General features: G+C 47.8%; 1 protein-coding gene across 1 annotated transcript; it reads right to left on the minus strand.

Moving 5' to 3' along the window:
• Nucleotides 1–14875: 14875 nt before the first annotated feature.
• On the minus strand, nt 14876–16817 carry Hapln2 (hyaluronan and proteoglycan link protein 2). The gene is made up of 5 exons (XM_051199208.1): nt 16679–16817; nt 16105–16458; nt 15865–15981; nt 15562–15744; nt 14876–15169 (listed from the first exon to the last, which is right to left on the minus strand). Exons 1-5 carry the CDS (start codon nt 16764–16766, stop codon nt 14886–14888), a joined length of 1026 nt encoding a protein of 341 aa, XP_051055165.1. The 5' UTR covers nt 16767–16817; the 3' UTR covers nt 14876–14885.
• Between the last annotated feature and the right edge of the window lie 3233 nt (nt 16818–20050).

The raw sequence follows: 20050 nt of genomic DNA on the forward strand, positions 1-20050 counted from the left end.
CAAGAGGGAGGAGGAGAGGCGAGCCAGGAGGCCAGGCCTGCCTTGTCCCCACAGGGTGCAGCTGGCTGCCTCCCAGCCTGCCCCAGAGACTTTTCCAGGCTTTTTTGAAGAACCTGTGCTCTCCTGCAACTTCCACACTCCAATAGCTCCTCTACAGGCCAGAAGCTGTGGTCTGAGCTATGCACCCAAGCTTTCCCCAAAGCTCCTGCCTTCCAAGCACCCCTCTCCAGCACTGGCCATTATTGGGTGCCCTTCTGAAGTGGCCACTGCACCCTCTCCTGTATCCAGGCAGCCCCCTCAGGGCCCAGACACCTGGCTTCTCCGATGGGAGGGGCTGAGTGCTGGCACAGCTGCGCTCAGATAATGGGGGCTTTGATAGCCTCAGAAGGGGCCAGGAAGCACAGGACCAGCTTAGAAATGCCAGGGATGGCTCTGAGCGTCGCTACAGTTGAGGGGGAGCTGGAGTCTGGGGCTGGTCTGCAGCCTAGCTTCTGGCCGCTAGGGGCAGCTTCCCTACACTCTCACTCCTCTGTGATGCTGGGGGATTCACCTTCTCCATGAGCCTGGATTTCACCATATAAGATGATGCCAACACCTTGCTGAGTGGTCTTGATGTTGGAGTCTAGCAGGCTTTCCTGGACCACCAGCCCCCAACTCATGACAGAGACTTATTAGTTATGAAAGTCTTAGTTTATGCTTGTCTCACTAGCTCTTATAACTTATTTATTTAACCTGCTTCTCTTCATCTATGTCTTGCCTCAGAGACTTTTACCTTCCTTTTATTCTGTATGTCCTAGTTTCTTGCTTCCCTGTCTGGTTGCCTGGCTGGCTGGTCCTGGGCATTTCCCTTTCATTCTCTCTTTATCTTAAGCCTAGATTCCTATTCTGTCTGCCCACCAGTTCCTGCCTACCCCTCTACTACCTAGCTATTGGTCATTCAGGTTTTATTAGACCAATCAGGTGCCTTGGGCAGACAAGGTAAAACAAATGCAAGACATCTTTACATAGTTAAACAAATCTATTCCACAACATTGGAGCATGTACATGCTTTTTATTTTATCTCTGTGTGTTCACGCTTAGTGTGTAGATGCCCATGTAGCCCAGAAAATGGTATTGGATCCCCTGAAGCTGGAGTTATAGGTATTTGTGATCCATCTAATGCGGGTGCTGGGAACTGAACTCAGGTCCCATGGAAGAACAGCAAGTGCTTTTGGTTTGCTTTGATTGAGGTTTTTTGTTTATTTTTGTTTTTCAAGGTCTCTCTAGTATGGCTGTCCTGGAATTCACTCTGTAGACCAGGCTGGCCTCTAAATGCCTTCCTGAGTGCTGGGATTAAAGGTGTGTGCCACCACGGCCTCCCAGCAAGCACTGTAAACATTAGAACCATGTCTCCAGCCTGCATACAAAGGTTTTGACCCAGCACTGGGACTGTGGACAGAACGGCACATTCTCATGTGGCAGTCAGTCACCTCAGTCCCATTTCAGAACACTCATGAGGAGGGAGGGAAGCAACAGCCTTTGTGCCCACGTCAGGCCACGAAGTATGGACCCATGACCAGTCACCAATGGTGGCTGTGGAGACCCTGAGGGAACCCCTCAGCAGTACTGCCCTGCACAGGGCTGCTTCTGTGTTCCATGTTGGAAGCTTGGCTTTCCACAGAATGGCAGCCCTTGAGACCCACCAGCTGCTATGGGGCATGCTGATTGGCATGGATCAGAAGGGGACAGTGTGCACTCACCAGTGCATGTCTTGAGCCAGATCTGCCTGCCCTGACCAAGCACCTTGGCCAGCAGCACTGGTGTGACCAGGGCACAGAGGAAATGACATGCTCCTGCAAGCTCCCTTAGATCATGACTTCTGAGCAAGGGGACTCATTTTACAGTGGAGGAGATGGCCACAGAGCCACTGGCTCCCCAAGCGCCTGGCCTGCTGCTGCCAGCACAATCAATATACTCTATAGTCTTTCTCTCTTCTTCCCTTCTGTCTTTCCTGTCCCTCCCTCCCTCCCTTCCTCTCTCCCTCCTTTCCTTCCTGCCTTCCCTCCCTCCTCTTTCCACCCTTTTCTCCTTCCCTTTCCTTCCTGTTTTTCCCCTTTGACACAGGCGATCTTCCCTATGTAATCCACCCAGATGGATCCCTATGAGTTTGGGGCTAGCCTGGTTTGGAGAGTTTTGGACAAGCCTGGGCTGCATAGAGAGACTTCATCTTTTTTTTTTTTTAAATGAATGAATAAATAAGAAATTACATCAGGCCACCAACTTGAAGCATCAGGGACAAGACAGATGGAGTCAGCATGAGGCACGAAGGATCCAGCAGGGCTATGACCCATGTCCTTCAGCACTCACTCTCATAAGGAGACACTTGATGCCATCTGGGCTTTTGGAAGGCTTTGCTCTGATGTGGGTACTTGTCTGGGTCAAGGGCAAGGCAGGACTGCTAGATCAACACTCCAGGAAGGTGGCTGCAGTGCTCAGGGGAGCTGCCAGGTCATAGCTGACTTCCTTTGCTGTGAAGGAAGGACTTTCAAAGGAATTATCCAGTCTCCCCAAGTTCTCCAGCGAACCCCATGTCTTTCTGCTCTGCAACACACTCTAACTGGCTCCTGCACCATGGCTCTCCTCCTGTCCAAAGTCTCTTTGCTTCTCTTCCCCAGTGAGCTACTCACTTGTTCCCAGTTCAAGTCCCACTTCAGGGGAGCTCTACCCAGGACATGGACAGAGGTCAAGCACTAATCTGAATCCTTGTATTCAGGACAGCAACACCTGGAGGAGGGAAGTGTATTATGAGCAAGGAGACAGGGAGCCGCACAAGGTCCATTGTTGAATGGAAAGCTGTGGATGGTGGCTTTCATGGTGGCCTTTCCTAATCCCTGGAAACATGATTGACTTATAGGGGAGGTCTTTGGTGTCATTTCTTTCTTTCTTTTCCTTGTCTTCTTCCTTCCTTCCTTTCTTTGTTTTTGTTTTTCAAAACAGACTTTCTCTGTAGCTTTGGAACCTGTCCTGGAACTCACTCTATAGACCAGGCTGGCCCCGAACTCACAGAGATCTGCCTGCCTCTGCCTCTGGAGTGCTGGGATTAAATGTGTTCACAACCACACCTGGCACTTGGTGTCATTTCTTACACACACACACACACACACACACACACACTTTTTAATGTATATAGGTGTTTTGCCTGCATGTACCATGTGTAGTACCTTCCTACACCTGAAGAGGGCAGAAGAGCCCCTGCAACTGGAGGTACAGATGGTTTTGAGTTACCATGTAGGTACTTGGGATAGAACCTATGTCCTCTTAAAGAGCGGCTATCATTCTTAAATGCGAACCCAGAGTTCCCAACCTTCTTAAAGCTGAGATCCTTTAATACAGTTCTTCAGCTGTGGTGACCCCCAACCATGAAATTATTTCATTGCTGCTTCCTAACTGTCATTTTGCTACCGTTATGAATTGTAATGTAAACATCTGATACACAGCATAACTGACATTCAAACCCATGAAAGGGTCTCAACCCACAGGTTGAGAAGCTCTGGGCTGAGCAATCTCTCTAGCTCCACAGAACATGTTTAACTTCAGCTAAAGATCTGGGGATAGCAAAGTGGGCAAATGTCAGGGTGTATCTTCTAAGGGACAGAAGAGGCAGCCACCACACAGAGGAGGAGGTGTGGTGGCCATGGAGAAGACGTCGCTGCCCAGAGATGCACCTCTGCTCGCGGTGACTCTGACGTCTGTGGTTCTAAGTCATTTGTGGTCGCTTGAGAAGCCACAAGAGACTTTGAATGGGGCACTTCATGAAGAACAGACAGCATCTCCAATGTTACTGGCCGGTCTCAGGGTCACAAAGAGCAGCTACCACGGCGTGGAAAGAGAGACGTTCACTCTTTCCTGGAGTGACTTATAGATTATTTTATAGATTATTCCTGGAGAAAATAGAGAACAGGTTTAACCAAACTTCTATATATAGTTTCAGGGGACAGAGGAGGGTGCCAATGACACTGTAAGGACACTGGGTTAAATCGAGGATGTGGAAATATGAGGGGGAAATATGACCCAGTTTTCTTCTTTTTTTTTCTCCTTCCCTCTCATCTCTGGTGTGATGTGTACATGCGTGTTCACGTGTGTGGTGTGGTATCCACTCATGAATGCATGTAGGTGCCAGAGGTTCATGTGGGGCATCTTCCTCTATTGCTCTCCATGTTGTTGTTGTTATTATTATTATTATTATTTTGAGACAGGGCCTCTCATTAAACTGGAGCCACTGGTTTGGCTAGACTGGCTGGCAGGGAGCCCCAGGGAGCCTCATGTCTCCATTCCCACAGAATCATACCATCACGCACAGCTTTCATGTGGGTGCGGGGGACCAAGATCAGGTTGTCTGAGCATCTCCACCAATTCCTGCTGCCTCTTAAGATAAGGCTGTATGACGGGTGGTGGTGGCACACGCCTTTAGTCCCAGCACATGGGAGGCAGAGGCAAGCAGAGCTCAATGAGTCCGAGGCCAACCTGGTTTACAAAGTAAGTTCCTGGACAGCCAGGACTGTTACACAGAGAAAACCTGTCTTGAAAAACAAAACAACAGCAACAAAAAGATAGGGTTGTGTGTAGTCTTTCCTGGCTTTGAACTTGCTCTGTGTCCAAGGGTAACCTTGGATTCTGACCCTGCCTTCCCTCCCAAGTGCTGGGATTACAAATGTGCACCACATTTAACCTTTTCTTTTCTCCTCCTTCTTTTTAGAAAGTTAAATTAAACATTTAATATAGAGCCAGGCAGTGGTGGTGCATGCCTTTAATCCTGGTACTTGGGAGGCAGAGACAGGCAGAACTCTGTAAGTTTGAAGCCAGCCTGGTCTATACAGCTAGTTCTAGGACGGCCAAGACTATCAAAGAAACCCTGTCTCAAAAGCCAACAAAACAAAACAAAAATACAGGGTCTCACTTAGTAACTCTGGATGGCCTGTGACAGAGATTTGCCTGTATCTGTCTCCTAAATACTGAATTAAAGGCATCTGCCGCCAAGCCCAGCCCTTGGTATGATCTCTTGAGCAGTACTCACCTTGTTGCCCTGAAGGAGGGTGGTCTCCCACGGGCTGACCTGCTGGAGTCATGGATCTCGGCTTTCTGGGGTATAACTTCACCATGAACCAGAACTTTGGAAGCTCGGGATGCACAAAGGGGTGGCTTTCGATGTGCCCCAGAATCCAGACTGCCCTCCTAGGCGCTGAATGCTGGCCTGGGAGCTGGTACTGTTTATCAAAGAGTTCAGAGAATCCTCAGTCAAAGCAAGGGTGTTCTCTCCCGCCCCCTAGTGGCCAGGAGAACCTCAGCGAGACGCGGGTGGGAGACACCCCACCCCCACCCCAGTGCTCTTTCTTTTTCTTCTGCCTGGATGACTGATGGCATCTGGTTATGTTAAACTTTTTTTTTTTTTCCCCTGAGACAGCAGTTGCCATTGTATCCCAGGCTAGACCAGAACTAATTATGCAGCCTAGGCTGGACTCCAACTCCAGGAAACCCTCCTCTTCAGATTCCAGAATGCTAGGGTTCCACGCTGAGCCAACACACCACTAATTACGTTTAAGATGGCAGCTTCCACAGCAGCCCGAGGCCCTGAGTGGCTAAAGTGGGAAGCATCCCTCACTGAGGAATCGGGAAGCCTTTGGGATTAGGCCCTAAGGGGACTAGCTGACCCTGATGGACAAGGCCTAGAGCCTGGAAAATGAGGAGGAGGATAGCTGATGCATTATCGTCAGGAGTCGCTAATTGCCACAGGCATATGTGCACCAGGCATTTACTACCCAGTGCGTTCAATGTCTCAAGACCCACAAGGTATCTAGGAGACCAAGCTGAGGAGCCCAAAGCCCGGCCATTGGGTCCAAATGTCCTATTTGCTGTATGATGGCTATTGGAGGTGCTGTTTATCTGCTCACTCCCTGTCCCTTACATGGTCTCCCATAGGATGAGTTCTTTTTGTTCTTTGTTTTTCAAGACAGAGTTTCTCTGTGTAGCCCCGACTATGCTGGAACTCACTCTGTAGACCAGGCTGGCTTCAAACTCACAGAGATCCACCTGCCTCGGCTTCCCAATTAAAGGCATGTGCCACCACTGCCTAGCGGGATGAATTCTTCTTAGTAATTAAGCAAAATGATTTGGCAGTTATCACCTTGGAAATCGATTTAAACATACTTGTCATTTGTATTTTATGTGTATGAATGTTTTGCCTGCATGTATCTATGTGCACTTTATGTGCACCAGATACCCTGAAACTGAAGTCAAAGACAGTTGGAAGCTGCCATATGGGTGTTGGGAACCAAACTCTGCAAAGACAGCAAGTGCTCCTAACCTCTGAGCCATCTTTCCATCCATACATCAATTTTACAAGACATCTCCTGCGCCATCAGAGACCTCCTATCTCTTGTCCTACCTCATTTTCCTCCAGCCAGGTGCCTTGCTTGAACAGCTTGGACTGTTTGAACAGCAAGCACATTCTTAGACCACGTAGCAATGTTTTCGTCAGTGACAGGCCATGAATACCACCAATCCAATGGTCCCCTAAGATTCTACTGGGGCTGAAGAGAAGCAGAATCTCCAGAAGAAAAGGAAAATCCAAGAACTTAGCAGAATCTTGTCCACCTCAGCAAGCTCCTTAGCTAGGCTCTTAGAGCTCAGAAATGGCAGGATTTGGTGCAATAGAAAATTTTTTTGGTAGAAAGTGAGTACAGTGGGGAAGAAACTGACCAAGCACAAATATAACACCAACACATCAATCAAACTGAAATTAGGATCCTGTATAGCCCATGCTGGCTTCAAACTGGCGGTATAGTCAAGGATGATCTTGAACTTCTGATCCTCCTGCCTGCATCTCCATCATTTGGAATTACAGTTGGAAAACCAGTTACCTGGTTTACATGGTGTAGGGTGTCAACTCCAGGGATTCATGCATGCTAGGGAACCACTCTTCGGATTGAGCTACACCTCCAGACCGATCTCTTTTTCATTTTTAAAGGGGCTGCCTTGATGTTTCCATAGCTACCACACCATGCTACATTTCTACAAACCATGCACAGAAGTTGAAAACATTGGTAGGCACAGCGATACACATTTGTAACCCAGCACAGAGGAGGCAGGACAGGAATTTAAGGCCAGTTTCAGCTACATAGTCAGGTTAAAGACAGCCTAGCTAACAACAAAACAAACAATAAACAAACCAAAACACCCAAAATGAATAAAAACAACTTGTCTCAAAAAATATTGAAACTTTTTCCAACACAGATGAGTCGCCATAATAGACAGAAAAGGGTTTGGGGTTTTGTTGGTTTTGTTTGTTTGTTTGTTTGAGACAGGGTCTCACTATGTAGCCCTGACTGACCTGCCTCTGCTGAGATTAAAGGCATGCACCACCATGCCTGGGCCCTGATAGAGAGAAATGTTAATGGTGCATTGTCTGTTCACAAGTAAAGTTGGGTTTTTTATTTGTTTGGTTTTGTTTTGAGAGGAAGTCTGTTGTGACAGATTCCTCTGAATTTAAATCACAGATTCCTCTGAATTTAAATACTCAGAGGCTTCTGAGACTTGGGAAGTAAACACATCTCAGAAACGCTCACAAGGCCCTGCCTCAGGTTACAGCAGTGAACAAGCCCTTGTTGCTTGTCACACATCCTGGGAGGGGCTTTCTATGATGCTGTGCTGTTGACTGGCCCCTATACCTCTAAGAACCACAATCAATCAGTTCATTGGCTCAGTGAGGTGGCCTTAGTGGAATTTTGGTTCTGGTCTGTTCTTGGTGACCCATTTGGGATGAAGAAGTGCTTATTCAATTCTCCCCACACATAACAGGGTCTCACTGTGTAGGCTGGCCTCAGACTCCTGTCTCAGCCTTCCAAATGCTGGGATTACAGCCCTGGGCACTGTATCTGGATGCAGCCAAGTTTATGATGAAAAAAGAAATGGGAAAAAAATGAGAGCATTTCTGAAAACAGTGGTTCTCCTTAACAAGAGCCTCAGTCACTTGGCAGGCAGAGGCAGGTGGATTTCTGTGAGTTTGAGGGTAGCCTGGTCTACATAGAGAGCTCCAGGCCAGCCAAGGCTACATAGTGGGACTCTGTCTCACTATGCAAAAAGCAAAACAAAGCAAAGCAAAGCAAAGCAAAACAAAAAGCTAATTAAAATATATAAAAAACCCTCAGTTAATCCCCAGAAGCCCCAGAAGAGGGTGCTGTGACTGCAGGAGAGGCACACATGCTCAATTGCTCCCTCCTCCCGCTCTTTCAAAGGACACAGGCAAGGAAGGCAAGGATGAAGATGAACTTGACCTTAGGTGAGTTCTGGGTAACACATAATTATGTCTTAGTTTTAAGCAAAAAGTTTGAAGAATTAAAAACATCAGAAAGGAAGTAAATATTTATGTAATAATATATGGTAAATACACACAAAAAATAGGAAATAAATAAAATAGAATAGGATATAAAATTTTTTGTACAGGTATACAGTGCATTTGTGTTGTAACCATGTATTATGAAGGTGTAAAAAGGCTGGCCTAGTAGAGGTTGGGTATGCTAATGGACACCTTTTGACTAGCCTGGTCTCAATTGTGAGTCTAATCCAGTCATGGCTACTCAGTGAGACTGTCAAAAAAAGAAAAAAGAAAAAGAAAAGGAAAGGAAAGAAGAAAGAATTGGATGTAGTAAGCTAAGTTTAATTTATTATTGAAAGAAAACAGTTAAAATTTTCTTTTACCTGGTGGTGGTACACAACTTAATCCCAGCACTCGAGAGGCAGAGGCAGATGGATCTCTGAGTTCAAGGCCAGCCTGGTTTACAGAGTGAGTTCCAGTACAACCAGGGATGCACAGAGAAACCCTGTCTTGAGAAACCTGAAAAACAAAAACAAAATAAAATTTTCTTCTTGTATTTATTCATGTGTGGGTTGGGGAACCATGTATGGTACTCATGTGGAGACCAGAGGAAATTTTAGGGGATGAGGCTCCTTCCATGTAGGGGCCAGAGATCAAACTCAGGTCCTCAGTGAACACCTTTACCTAAGAGCCATCTCAGCTGCTGAAGGGAACCATCTTTATCAACCTAGTGTACCCTGGGCGGAGTCGTAGAGTGCTTCCGGGGCCTTCCCAGCTCTTCCTTGCTCTTCCACTGGCTCACCAAAGACTTCAATCACAGTGAGAGTCCTCAACAGAAGTGCCATGTTTTCACTGTAGTATTTAGAGACAAATGTCATTGTGTCCCCAGAGCCTGCAGTATTGGGTACAGGGCTGTCCAGCTCACAGCCTAGGAGCACCAGGCTACTCCATGTAGTTCTGTGTGAGATGCTGTATCATTTGGACTGTGGAAATATACTCTATCATGTTCATGAAAAAAGAAAATCACCTGGGACATTTCTCACAGCAGATTGGCCCTGCTCAGCAACTAACGGTGTGTATAAAATCTGCACATATCTATGGATTAATAATACCACTGGAATCTGTCTTTCGAGTCACTAGTACATTTCCATTAGCCATACTCTTGTTTTGTTTTGAGATCATGGTCTCTACATAGCCCAGGCTGTAGTGCAGGCTGGTCTTGAACTGATCAAGATCCACCTGCCTCTGCTCCTGAGTGCTGGGATTAAAGGTGTAGGCCACCATGTCTGGATAGCCATATTCTTAGGATGTTATGGCACAGTCACTCCTCAGTGGTATTTTCTTATTTCCACAGGGTTAATTGTTTGTCAGATCTGAGGGTTTTGCATTGTTTGGTTTTTGGCAAGGAACTGGCCCCTGAACTTTGCAATGTAGATCAGGCTAGCCTGACCACGACATAGTCCTTAGAAAACCTGTCCCCATGTGCTGAGATCACAGAAATAGAAGTGAGCTGCCATAGAGACAGCCTTTACTACCTTTTGAGAGGGGATATTTATTTTGTTTTATGTGAATGAGTATTTTGCCTACATGTGTGTATGTGAAGTGACTTAGGTAATGACACCTTGTCCTGGCTCCATTTTGTGTCTGCTTAGACACTTCTGAGACACTTACACCACCTCCAAAAGTCATGTCAAACCTGGCTACACATTTGGAATTTCTATGGCTCTGACCATGGTACAGCTGCATTAACCAAAAATAATTAATGTTTACAATAAATGAAGAAGGCGTAAGTAAAAAATAATTGCTTTGTTACACATGGAATAACTACCATGTTCTGCCAAAACCAAATGTTGTCAGCTTACTCTGCCTCTCATCTCACATTGATGTAACTGTGTTTTGTATCTTTAAAAATGCTGAACCCTGAGCTCCGGCACCATGTGACCCTGAGGCACGAACCCGCTCTTGATCCCAGGCTAGAAATAAAGGACTTGCTTACTTTTAGTTGTCTCAATCATCGTGGTTGTCTGTGTCTTTCTCCAGTGGATTCATTACATTTTTGGGAGGCTCCATCGAAATAGCCCCACATGGACACAACCTTACTCTGGACCTTCTCAGCCAGTGGGGAGGATGCAGGGGGAGGGCCCTCTGAAGACATTCCAGGGCTTTGTGTCTCCTCCCTGAGCCCAGAGAGGTATGGAATGATCTACTGAGCTCCCGGACATCATAATGGACTGAGTCTTCCTGCTCAGTGTGTGTCTCTCTTCCCTCTTGGTCCTTCCCAACTATTTCTTTCTCTGCTTCTCCCCCATCTAAGAGGACTCAGAAAATGTTGGCTTTGGGTTGTTCTTTCCTTAATTTGTCTATGTCTTTATAACTGAAAAGCAGAAATGAAAGCAATGCTAATCCCAAAAGAGAATGAGGAAGACTACTGACCACAATTGTGGCCAAATCAAATCAAGGTTTATTATTTGCACAGTTGAGCCAGCAGCTGTCTCCCCCTAAGGCGGGAGGAGATAGGTCATTGGACCTTCACACCTGAGTGTCCAGTCCCTCCTCCCAGCTGGTTGTACAATCAGCCCTTATTTGATTGAGGCCTTAAGGGTTTTGTTTTTTCCTTTTTGTATGAGCTGGGGGATATAGGATAAAAACTAAGAATGGGCAGAGCATCCACTTATGCAGCAATGGGAAAGCTATTACATATATTCAATAAAGGTCCTAAAAATAGGCATTACCTAATACTTTAGTGAAAATTTTTACAACAAATGGTAAATTTATTTGTTACTGTTATATCTCATGATAGTTTTGAAAATGAGGTTTGTATATAAGGTTGAAATGGCTAAATAAAATTACAGTAGATCTCTCAGTTCCTCCTCTTATTTACAGAAATGTTCTCCTGTAAATGGAGGCTTTTCTGTCCTGCCTGGTCCCGAAGCCACTTTTAAAATAATCACTCAGGGGTTTAACATTAATTGCAAAGCACTTGGCCTATTGCTTAGGCTTATTATTAACCAGGTCTTACAACTTAAATTAACCCGTTTCTATTAATCTACATTTCGCCGTGTGGCTTTGTGGTGTCTGTTACCTGTTCTCTAGAACATCTTGTTCCCCAGTGGCTCACTGGCCTCTCCCCAGACCCGCCCTTCTTCTCCTGTATCTCTGCTTGGATTTCCCACCCTACTCTTATCCTGCCTTGCCATAAGCAAAATCAGCTATTTTATTAACCAATGGAACTAAAACATATTCACAGCATACAAAAGGGTTATCCCACAGCATTCCCCCATCCAAGGTCATAAATAATCTTTGAAGCTCTTGCTGAAATGTAAACTTTTTTCCTCTCAAGGGGGCAGGGGTTAAAAGCTGAAAAAATTTGAACAGAGAAAACATCATTTTAAAACTTGCAACAAAAATTAAAGATAATTAATTAAAAATCTGTTTACAGGTAACTTTAATTTGCTACAGTATGCCATGTCTGAAACTTAGATTCAGCTCTTGTTTAGGGAAATAAAGTAGAAATAAACAGTAGATAAATGTAAAAACATGCTTAAAAATGTAAAGCATGAGGTTGTTGTGATTTGAATGAGAATGCTCCCCCCCCCCCAGGAACATGCTTTGTTCCTAGTTGGTGGACTATTTAGATTAGGAGGTGTGGCCTGGTTGGAAGAGGTGTGTCAATGCTCTGGACTTTGAGGTTTGATGGGAGATGTCATTCTGTAAATATGTTTCTCATACTGGTTAATGAATAAAGCACTGTTGGCCAATAGGAAAGCAAGATAGGTGGGACTAGGAGACAAGGAGGAGTAATTCGATGAAGGAGTAAGGAGGGGTCAGCATGTAGAGACTGGAGAGAACAGAGGTCTGGGCCCACTCTCCAGTAAGATGGGACCACGCGGAAATACTTAGATGAATAAAAATGGGTTAATAATTAAGACAGAGCTAGCCGATAAGAAACTAGTACCTGTCCAACAGCATTATATCAAGTACAGAGTCTCTGTGTGTTAATTGGGGCTGACATGGCCGTGGGACCAGACCAGCGGCGGGGAAAAATCTACTAGTAACACACACCAGGAGCAGTTTCTCTCTCTCTCTTTCTCTCTCTCTCTCTCTCTCTCTCTCTCTCTCTCTGTGTGTGTGTGTGTGTGTGTGTCTATCTATGTATGTCTCTCTCTGTGTCTCTCTATCCATCTACCTCTCTTTCTCTGTCTCTCTCTGTCTATCTGTCTCTCTCTGTGTGTGTGTGTGTGTCACTGTGTGTGTGCCTGTCTATCTATGTATGTCTCTCTATCCATCTACCTCTCTTTCTCTGTCTCTCTCTATCTCTGTCTGTTTCTCTCTCTCTTTCTCTGCTTGCAACTTTGGACGGGACGTGAGCTCTCAACCATGCCTGCTGATGCACTTCCTGCCATGATGACAATCATGGACTCACCCTCTGAAACTGTAAGCAAGCTCCTAATTAAATTCTTTCTTTTATAAGCTTTTAAGCTGTCATAGTTGTGGTATCTCTTCACAGCAATAGAACAGTAAATGAGGGTGTGTGTGTGTGTGTGTGTGTGTGTGTGTGTTTCCTTTTTGAGACAGGGTTTTTCTGTGTAGCCCTGGCTGTCCTGGAACTTGCTTTGTAGAGCAGGCTGGCCTCAAACTCAGATATCTGCCAGCCTCTGCCTCCCCAGTGCTGGGATTAAATGCATACACTGTAATGTGAGCCCTTGAGCCCCAAATAAACACACAGATGCTATATTAGTTATAAAACTGTTGGCCAGTACTTGTCTTAAGACAACTGAAAGTTCCTTGGTCAGGACCCAGGAGAGGTGTTCAAGATTTATTCTTTCAGCGATTATGAAGACCCATTCTCTCTCTGAACTCACAGCAGTATTAGCCATAGTGCTTCCTATAGGGCTAACCCTGACATTTCCCCAGGACCAAACCCTATGACAAAATTTTATTACCTCTGCTGTACCTAAAAATAATAGGCTTAGATTTTTTTATTTGATTTCTTTAGTAGCTCATGCCTGACTATACATTCAAATAACAGTTGGCCCTTAGAAATAATAAATAACAGAGACCAATAATCCCCGAATCCACAGCTGGTTTCATTGGAAGCCACCATGACCAACCACTTTACTCCACCATGACTGGCCCCAAGTGTCTGTTTGTCTTTGTCCTCCTAGGTCTAATGATCAGGCCCAACTTAATTCACTGGTTGTTACCCAGTACCTGCTCCTTCATAAAAAAGCAATGATTTAAATGTAACTTAAATAAATGAAGTGACTAAGGTAAGACCATCTTGTCCTGGTTCCATTTACTGTCTTCTTATTCACTTAGCCCCCTAACCCACCACCTCCAACACTCACCTCTCTCCTGGCTACACACTTGAGAGTTCCATGACTCTGACTATGGTCCAGATGTTTTAACCAAAATGATTAGTGTTTACAATAAATAAAGAAGGTGTAAGTTAAAAAAATATTTGTAATGTTATGCATGGAATAACTACTATGTTCTGCCAAAACCAAATGCTGCAAGGTTCCTCTGATTCTCATCTCACACTGATGTGGTTTGTATCTTTAAAAATGCTGTACCCTGAGCTCCAGCACCAAGAGACATGAACCAGGCACAGACTCCCTCTTGATGGCAGACCAGAAATAAAGGACTCATTTACTTTTAATTGTCTTAATCTGCATGGTTGCCTGTCTCTTTGTTGAATGGATTTATTATAGTATGTCTGTGCACCATGTGCCTGACTGGTGCCTGAGGAGGTCAGCAGAGGGTGTTGGGTTCTCAGGAACTGGAGTTACAGATGGTTGTGGGCTCTGGCCCTCCGAGGGAGCAGCAAGTTCTCTTAACTGCTGAGCTATTGACCGGGATTTTACTGTCTTTAATTGTAGACTTTAGCTGGGTGGGATTCCAGCACTCAGCAGGCAGAGGTGATTGATCTGTGTGAATTCAAAACTAGCCTGGTCTACATAGGGACTTCCAGGACAGCCAGAGCTAGAGACCTTGCCTCAAACTTAATTAAAGCAGACCTTGGAAACGCTTCTAAGTACATCTAAAATTTTGTTTAGACCCTCTGCATATTTGTTCTGAAGGGCCTAAACAGTTCTCAAAGTTTGGAGTGCTTCTGGCAAATTGGAATGAAAAACCCTCGGATGGCTGGCTAAGGTTCTGGGTTCTTTAGAGAGGATGGCCAAACCTGCAAGCTTTCCTTTCTGCTGGCCTAGCTCTTGATGCCCTCTCATTACAAATCCTTTATTTTTCTGAGCCTTAGAGAAAGCCTCTCCTCTAGACTGTAGGCGTGCTGTAGGTACTTTGGGTCCAGGACCAGACTCTTTCACACACGTACTGCAAGGCTCCAAGCCCTACAGCTTATCGAACAGAGAAGGTGCTATGTTATTTTATTGGTCATTTAATCCCCCGGACGCCCCTCTGCCCGGGAGCCCGGAGCGCTGCGCTGTGCTGGGCTGGGAAGGCAGGTGTGGGGCTCGGCCCTCATCTGTCGAGAGGGGACCCGCCACTCTGTCGCGCGTGGCAGGGAAGTGCGTGCCTACTTCTCAACGTAACAGTAGGTCCCGTAGGCCGCCTGCTGGGGCCGAGGGAAGCCGAAGCTGCGCACCCCGGGGTCAGGAAGACCCCCGCAGCGCGGCCGCGGTGTGGTGATGGGGAAGCGAACGCTGCCGTCCGCCAGCCAGCCTCCGTCGCACTGATCCAGCCCCGAGAACTTCCAGGCGGCGTAGAGGTGCCCGACCTTGGCTATCACAGCTCCACGCCTCCGGCAAGCTGCATGGGCTTCAGACAGCGTCAGCCGCCCGGGCACGAAGAACACCTGGCCTGGGAACGTGAACGGGTGACCGACTACCCCAAGCAGCCGCGAAGCTCCGGAGATGACAGCAGGAGAACCCTGGCAGGACCGTGCTCACCGGAGTCCAGAGGATCATTGTCAGGGATGCGCTCGCCCTGACATCAGACTCCGCCCACATCCTTTCTCCCTGCAAAGCTTGTGGCTCTGGGCCCGCCCCAACTCCCCCTCCCTCCCCAGGCCCCGCCCACGACACTGGCCGCTGACCAGTCCCCGCCTGGTCTATACATAGGTCCTGATCCTACCATCTCCGAGGTCCTTTCACTTGGCCCGGCCAAGTCCTTCCTCCTGGCCCAGGCCGGTCCCTGCCCTTCCTCCAGGATGGGTCCCCAGGCGGGGCACCGCCTGCCCATAGTTGGCTCACCTGCCAGCGCCGAAGTAAAGCAGAAGGCGTCGTAGCGGTCACGGCTGCGGTCGCGAGGCCCATAGCTGCGGATGCCTGGCCGCCCATGACCGCCACAAGGGGCGCGCGCGTTGAGCACAGGGTAGCGCACCGAGCCCTCGAGCAGCCAGCCGGCGTTGCACCAGTCCAGCCCCTCGGTCCACGCTGGCGAAGGAGGGGGCGGGGAGGACGGGAGTCACCGGCGCAAGCCAGACTCGAGCTTCCCCATAAACTCTCCGGGGCCGTCGTGCAGCCCGGGGCCGCTAGTGGGAGTCTGGCGCTCACCCTGGTACAGTTGGCCATAAGTGGCCAGGCGCCCGTCCTGCTCCTCGCACGCCTGCTTCGCCTCGAAGTAATTGAACTGGTAGCGGCCCCGGCTGGGTTGGTACGGAAACACCACACCTGCGGGGAGGAGAACTTGGACAGAGCAACTGGGTGCGGAGGGGAGCGCCGGCAGGGGAGACCGGCACAGGCGAAGTGGCGGTCACAGTTAGGAAACAGCAGTGCCGCAACAAAATAGCTCACCCTCTAGGCGCAGGGTCAGTGCCACGCTCTCGTCCTCGATGCCATTGATGAGCTCACAGCGGTACCGGCCCTCGTCCTCCAGGCGCACGTTCTTGATAACCAGGGAGGCATCCAGCCGATGCCCCCTCCGCATGCTGGCGCGCCCTCCCAGGGGCCCATAGCCCCGGGCGTGCAGGCCATTGGTGATGAGGATTAGCGTTTCCCGGAGCTCCCCGGGTTCCACTTTGCTCCAGCGTACCTTGTAGCTGGGAGGCGAGGTGCCCAGGACGCATGGCAGTGTGGCCGTGGCCCCACGACGAGAGTGAATGACCTCGTGGATGGGGGGCAGGAGGTAGTGGGGACCCGGATGGGGGGCTGAGCAGAGGGGCCACAGTGGCAGGCCTCTTATCCTCCCTGCCCCAAGTGCCCACGCAGACCTGGTCCCCAGAGGCTTTCCTCGGGCTTACTGGCTCCACCCTCGCCTCTCTGTACTGGTTCCCACGCCCTAGGTACTTTCAACAGCTGCTCTTTTTAACCCTCCATCCCTTGATCCCCTCCCGCAGTGTCCTGGGTGGGGGATGGGCTAGGGTCTTACCCGGGTTCCCCAGGGCTTGGTGAAAGCTGGTGAATACCCAGGGGAGAAGGAAGCTGCAGACTGCAGGGACAGAGATCCAGCTTGGCATGGTGGTGTCAGCAAACGCTGTTTGCAGGGAACAAATGGTGGGCACTGCTTAGTACTGAAGGAAAAATGGGGGGGGGCAGGGAGGAAGATTATCTTCCTTCTGGGTATATGGAAGCTTTTGTCTAGCTGGGAACCAAGGGCTAGTAACAGCCAGTAAGCTCCGCCTTAGCATCTCCTCGGGGTCTCCTCATCCCAGCTGCTTCCCAAGCCTGCCATTGAGATTTGGATGTCTGTATTCATTTGACAGCATCACTTTCTACCCCAGAGCCAAAGTAAATATGATTTTTCCTGCCTGCAAGAGTGGCTTTCTCTCATGCTGCTGATAAAATCAAATCTTCTTCACAGTTTCCAAGCCTCCCGGCTCCAGCCACCCCTGCGCTGTCAATGTCTCCCTTACATCCAGCCTGGCTGCACTGGAGCCCAGACACAAAGATGCAAGAGACATCAAAATTGGCCCCTACCTCTGGAAAACTTTCCCTCATTCTCCAGTCTCTCACTGTGGAGTATGAAGTCTACTGGAGCAGACAAGGGACTTTTTCCTTTTATCATTGACTAAACTAACTGGATTGGAAAGCACTGCACATGCCCTGGCAGGCTGTGTCACTAGGATTTTCTGGACATTACAGTGCGAAACATTGTAAAGTTATGCAAACAGTTCCAAGTGCAGCTGTCTGTCTGTCTGAACCATGGATTCCCTCTCTCCCTCCCTCTCCTTTTTTCTTTTTTGCTTCTATTCTGATCACTTTGAACTTCTTTTCAAAACAAATGGTGTACTGATGACCCCTTGACTTGTTTTTATTAATTTCACAAATTGGGCTCTTCTATATGCTAATTGCCAAGTAACTTAACCTTAGCCTCAGCGTCTTCATTATCACTAAGTGATAGTTGTAGCATCCTACCTGTGGTGGCTAGTCCTCATTGTCAGCCTGAGTGGATTTAGAATTACCTCCTAGACTTTGAGGCAAACCTCTGGGCATGAGGACTAACCCAGGACCAGGCCCACCCTGAGCATGGGCAACACCACCCTATGGGCAGGATCACCAGACAGAATAAAAGAGAAAAAACTGTGAGCCAAAATCAGTCTTTCCTCAGACTGCTTCTGTTGCATATTTCGGTCATAGCAACAATAAGCTTAACTCACACACTACACTTAGCAGTTGCAAGAATTAGGTGAATTAATCATGGATTTGTAAAATGCTTAAAAACAGAGCTCTGCAAGGAACAAGCGCTATAGAGTAGGATAGGGCCAAGCTATCTGCACTGTTATGACCTAACATCAAACAATCAAGGGGAGGAGGGATGGAAACACTGGGATAGGGTAAAGAAAGTCCTCCAAGCGTAAAGCACTGGGCTCCAAAGACCAGCTTGTAGCTGGAGAGACAGGCTAGTTAAATTAAGATGGCTCAGAGGTTGGGAGCACTGGCTCTTCTTCTAGAGGTTCTGAGTTCAATTCCCAGCAACCACATGGTGGCTCACAACCACCTGTAATGAGATCTGGTGCCCTCTTCTGGTGTACAGGCATACATGCAGGCAGAACACTGTATACATAATAAATCTAAAAAAGAAAACAATTTTTGGCCAGGTAGTGGTGTGCCCTTTGCACTAGGAAGGCAGAGGCAGGTGAATCTGAGTTCAAGGTGAGCCTGGTCTACAAAGCAAGCTCCAAGATGGCCAGGGCTACACAGAGAACCCTTATTTTGACCCTCCCCCCCCATACACAAAAAGAACAAACTTTCCAATAGGGGCTGGAGATGCCTGAGATTGGTTCCCAGCACCAATGCCGTACAGATCACAACTGCCTGTAATACTCTAGTTCCAGGGGGTCAGCAGCCTCTTCAGGACTCTAAGGGCACCTGCTTTCACTAGCACACACTCACCATACCACATGCATACACACGAATAATTTTTAAAAAGCTTTCCAATAACAAAAATGAAGTACCATAGTAGCACACCTTTAATCCCAGCACTCGGGAGTCAGGGGCAGGTGGATCTCTGTGAGTTTGAGGCCAGCCTGGTCTACATAGAGAGTTCCAGAACAGCCAGGACTAATTAGAGAGACCCTTTCTCAAAAAAAAAAAAAAAAATGTATGGGACAGTATTCCATATAGAACAACCTGGTAAACAAGACTGATCTTTATTTTGGGGTTCAGTGTGTAAAGGTGACTACCACCAAGCCTGATGACCCGAGTTCAATTTGTAAGAACCCACATGTTTAAAGGAGAGAACTGGCTCCCACAAATTGTCCCCTGACTCCATTTGCACACTATGGCACAAGCACACCACACCTGAACACAAAATAATAGAAATGCAATAAAATGTTTGTAAAATAATGGATTCAGGATGGTTCAGGACAAGCTACCATCAACATATTTAAAGTGCAATCTGACATAGGCGCTTTACCGCATACTGTGTGTTAACACCTCTGGAGATCCAGGGAGGCAATACTGAATGCCACAGGAGCAGTCACAGAGCTCTAAAGGGAGGGTTTTCAGGGGTTTGATTCCAGACCTAACCAGGTTGAGCTCTTAGCCATTGGTCTGCAGTTCTATATTTAAGAGAAACACACACACACACACACACACACACACACACACACACACACACACCACTTCCTTTGCAGGAAGAAATTAACACAGTGGCCAGCAGCCCATTGCCTACCTGAAAAGATGACCTCAGAGACGAAAGGAGCAGTGCTTAGCAGCTTACTGTCTTGCTGGGGGAAGAAGTTCTTCTGGAGGTGCTGGTGGGGCTCCCGGGGTTCAAAGCACCCTAAGGCCTCAGGGCTTAGGCACCTGACTAAGGAATGCCCTAGCTCCTTGGACACTTCCCAGGAAGTCTTGTTTCCTGTGCTCAAAGAAGCCAGGGTGCTAAGACCTGATCCCCAGCTCACACTAAGCCAGTGGCAACTGGATCAGTGGTACTTGTGTCCTGGGGCCAGAGCAAGACATGGGGTTGGGATGACGGAGGACAGAAGATCACCTAGAAGAGAGCAGAGAACAGGTCCTGCTGCTTCTCCAGTTCTTAGACTGGGCAGGGGTGGGACAGACCGACTGCAAGTCCAAGGATGTTGGGCTGGGCGGGGCAGGGACAAACCCTAAGTGTGAGTCCAGCTCTGTATTTCCATGTGGACCTCATCCAAACAACCAAATCGCCCCTCCCTCCCCCAAAGCCCTCACCTGTGCCCTCCAAGCCAGGCCACATGTGGCCTTTTGGAATTTGCTGTCAAGGTGGGAATCAGACTTTCAGGATGTCCGGCAGCTTCGGGACCCTGACCCTTTCTGTCAG

The sequence above is a fragment of the Phodopus roborovskii genome, unplaced genomic scaffold (genome assembly GCF_943737965.1).
Source record: "Phodopus roborovskii unplaced genomic scaffold, PHOROB, whole genome shotgun sequence".
NCBI lineage: Eukaryota > Metazoa > Chordata > Mammalia > Rodentia > Cricetidae > Phodopus > Phodopus roborovskii.

Coding starts and splice junctions, on each gene's coding strand:
- Hapln2 (XM_051199208.1), bottom strand. CDS start 16,766: ATGCCAAGCTGGATCTCTGTCCCTGCAGTCTGCAGCTTCCTTCTCCCC. Junction 15,982..16,104: donor ACTGACCCTGCGCCTAGAGG/GTGAGCTATTTT, acceptor TCCTCCCCGCAG/GTGTGGTGTTTCCGTACCAA. Junction 15,170..15,561: donor CTTTACTTCGGCGCTGGCAG/GTGAGCCAACTA, acceptor TCACGTTCCCAG/GCCAGGTGTTCTTCGTGCCC.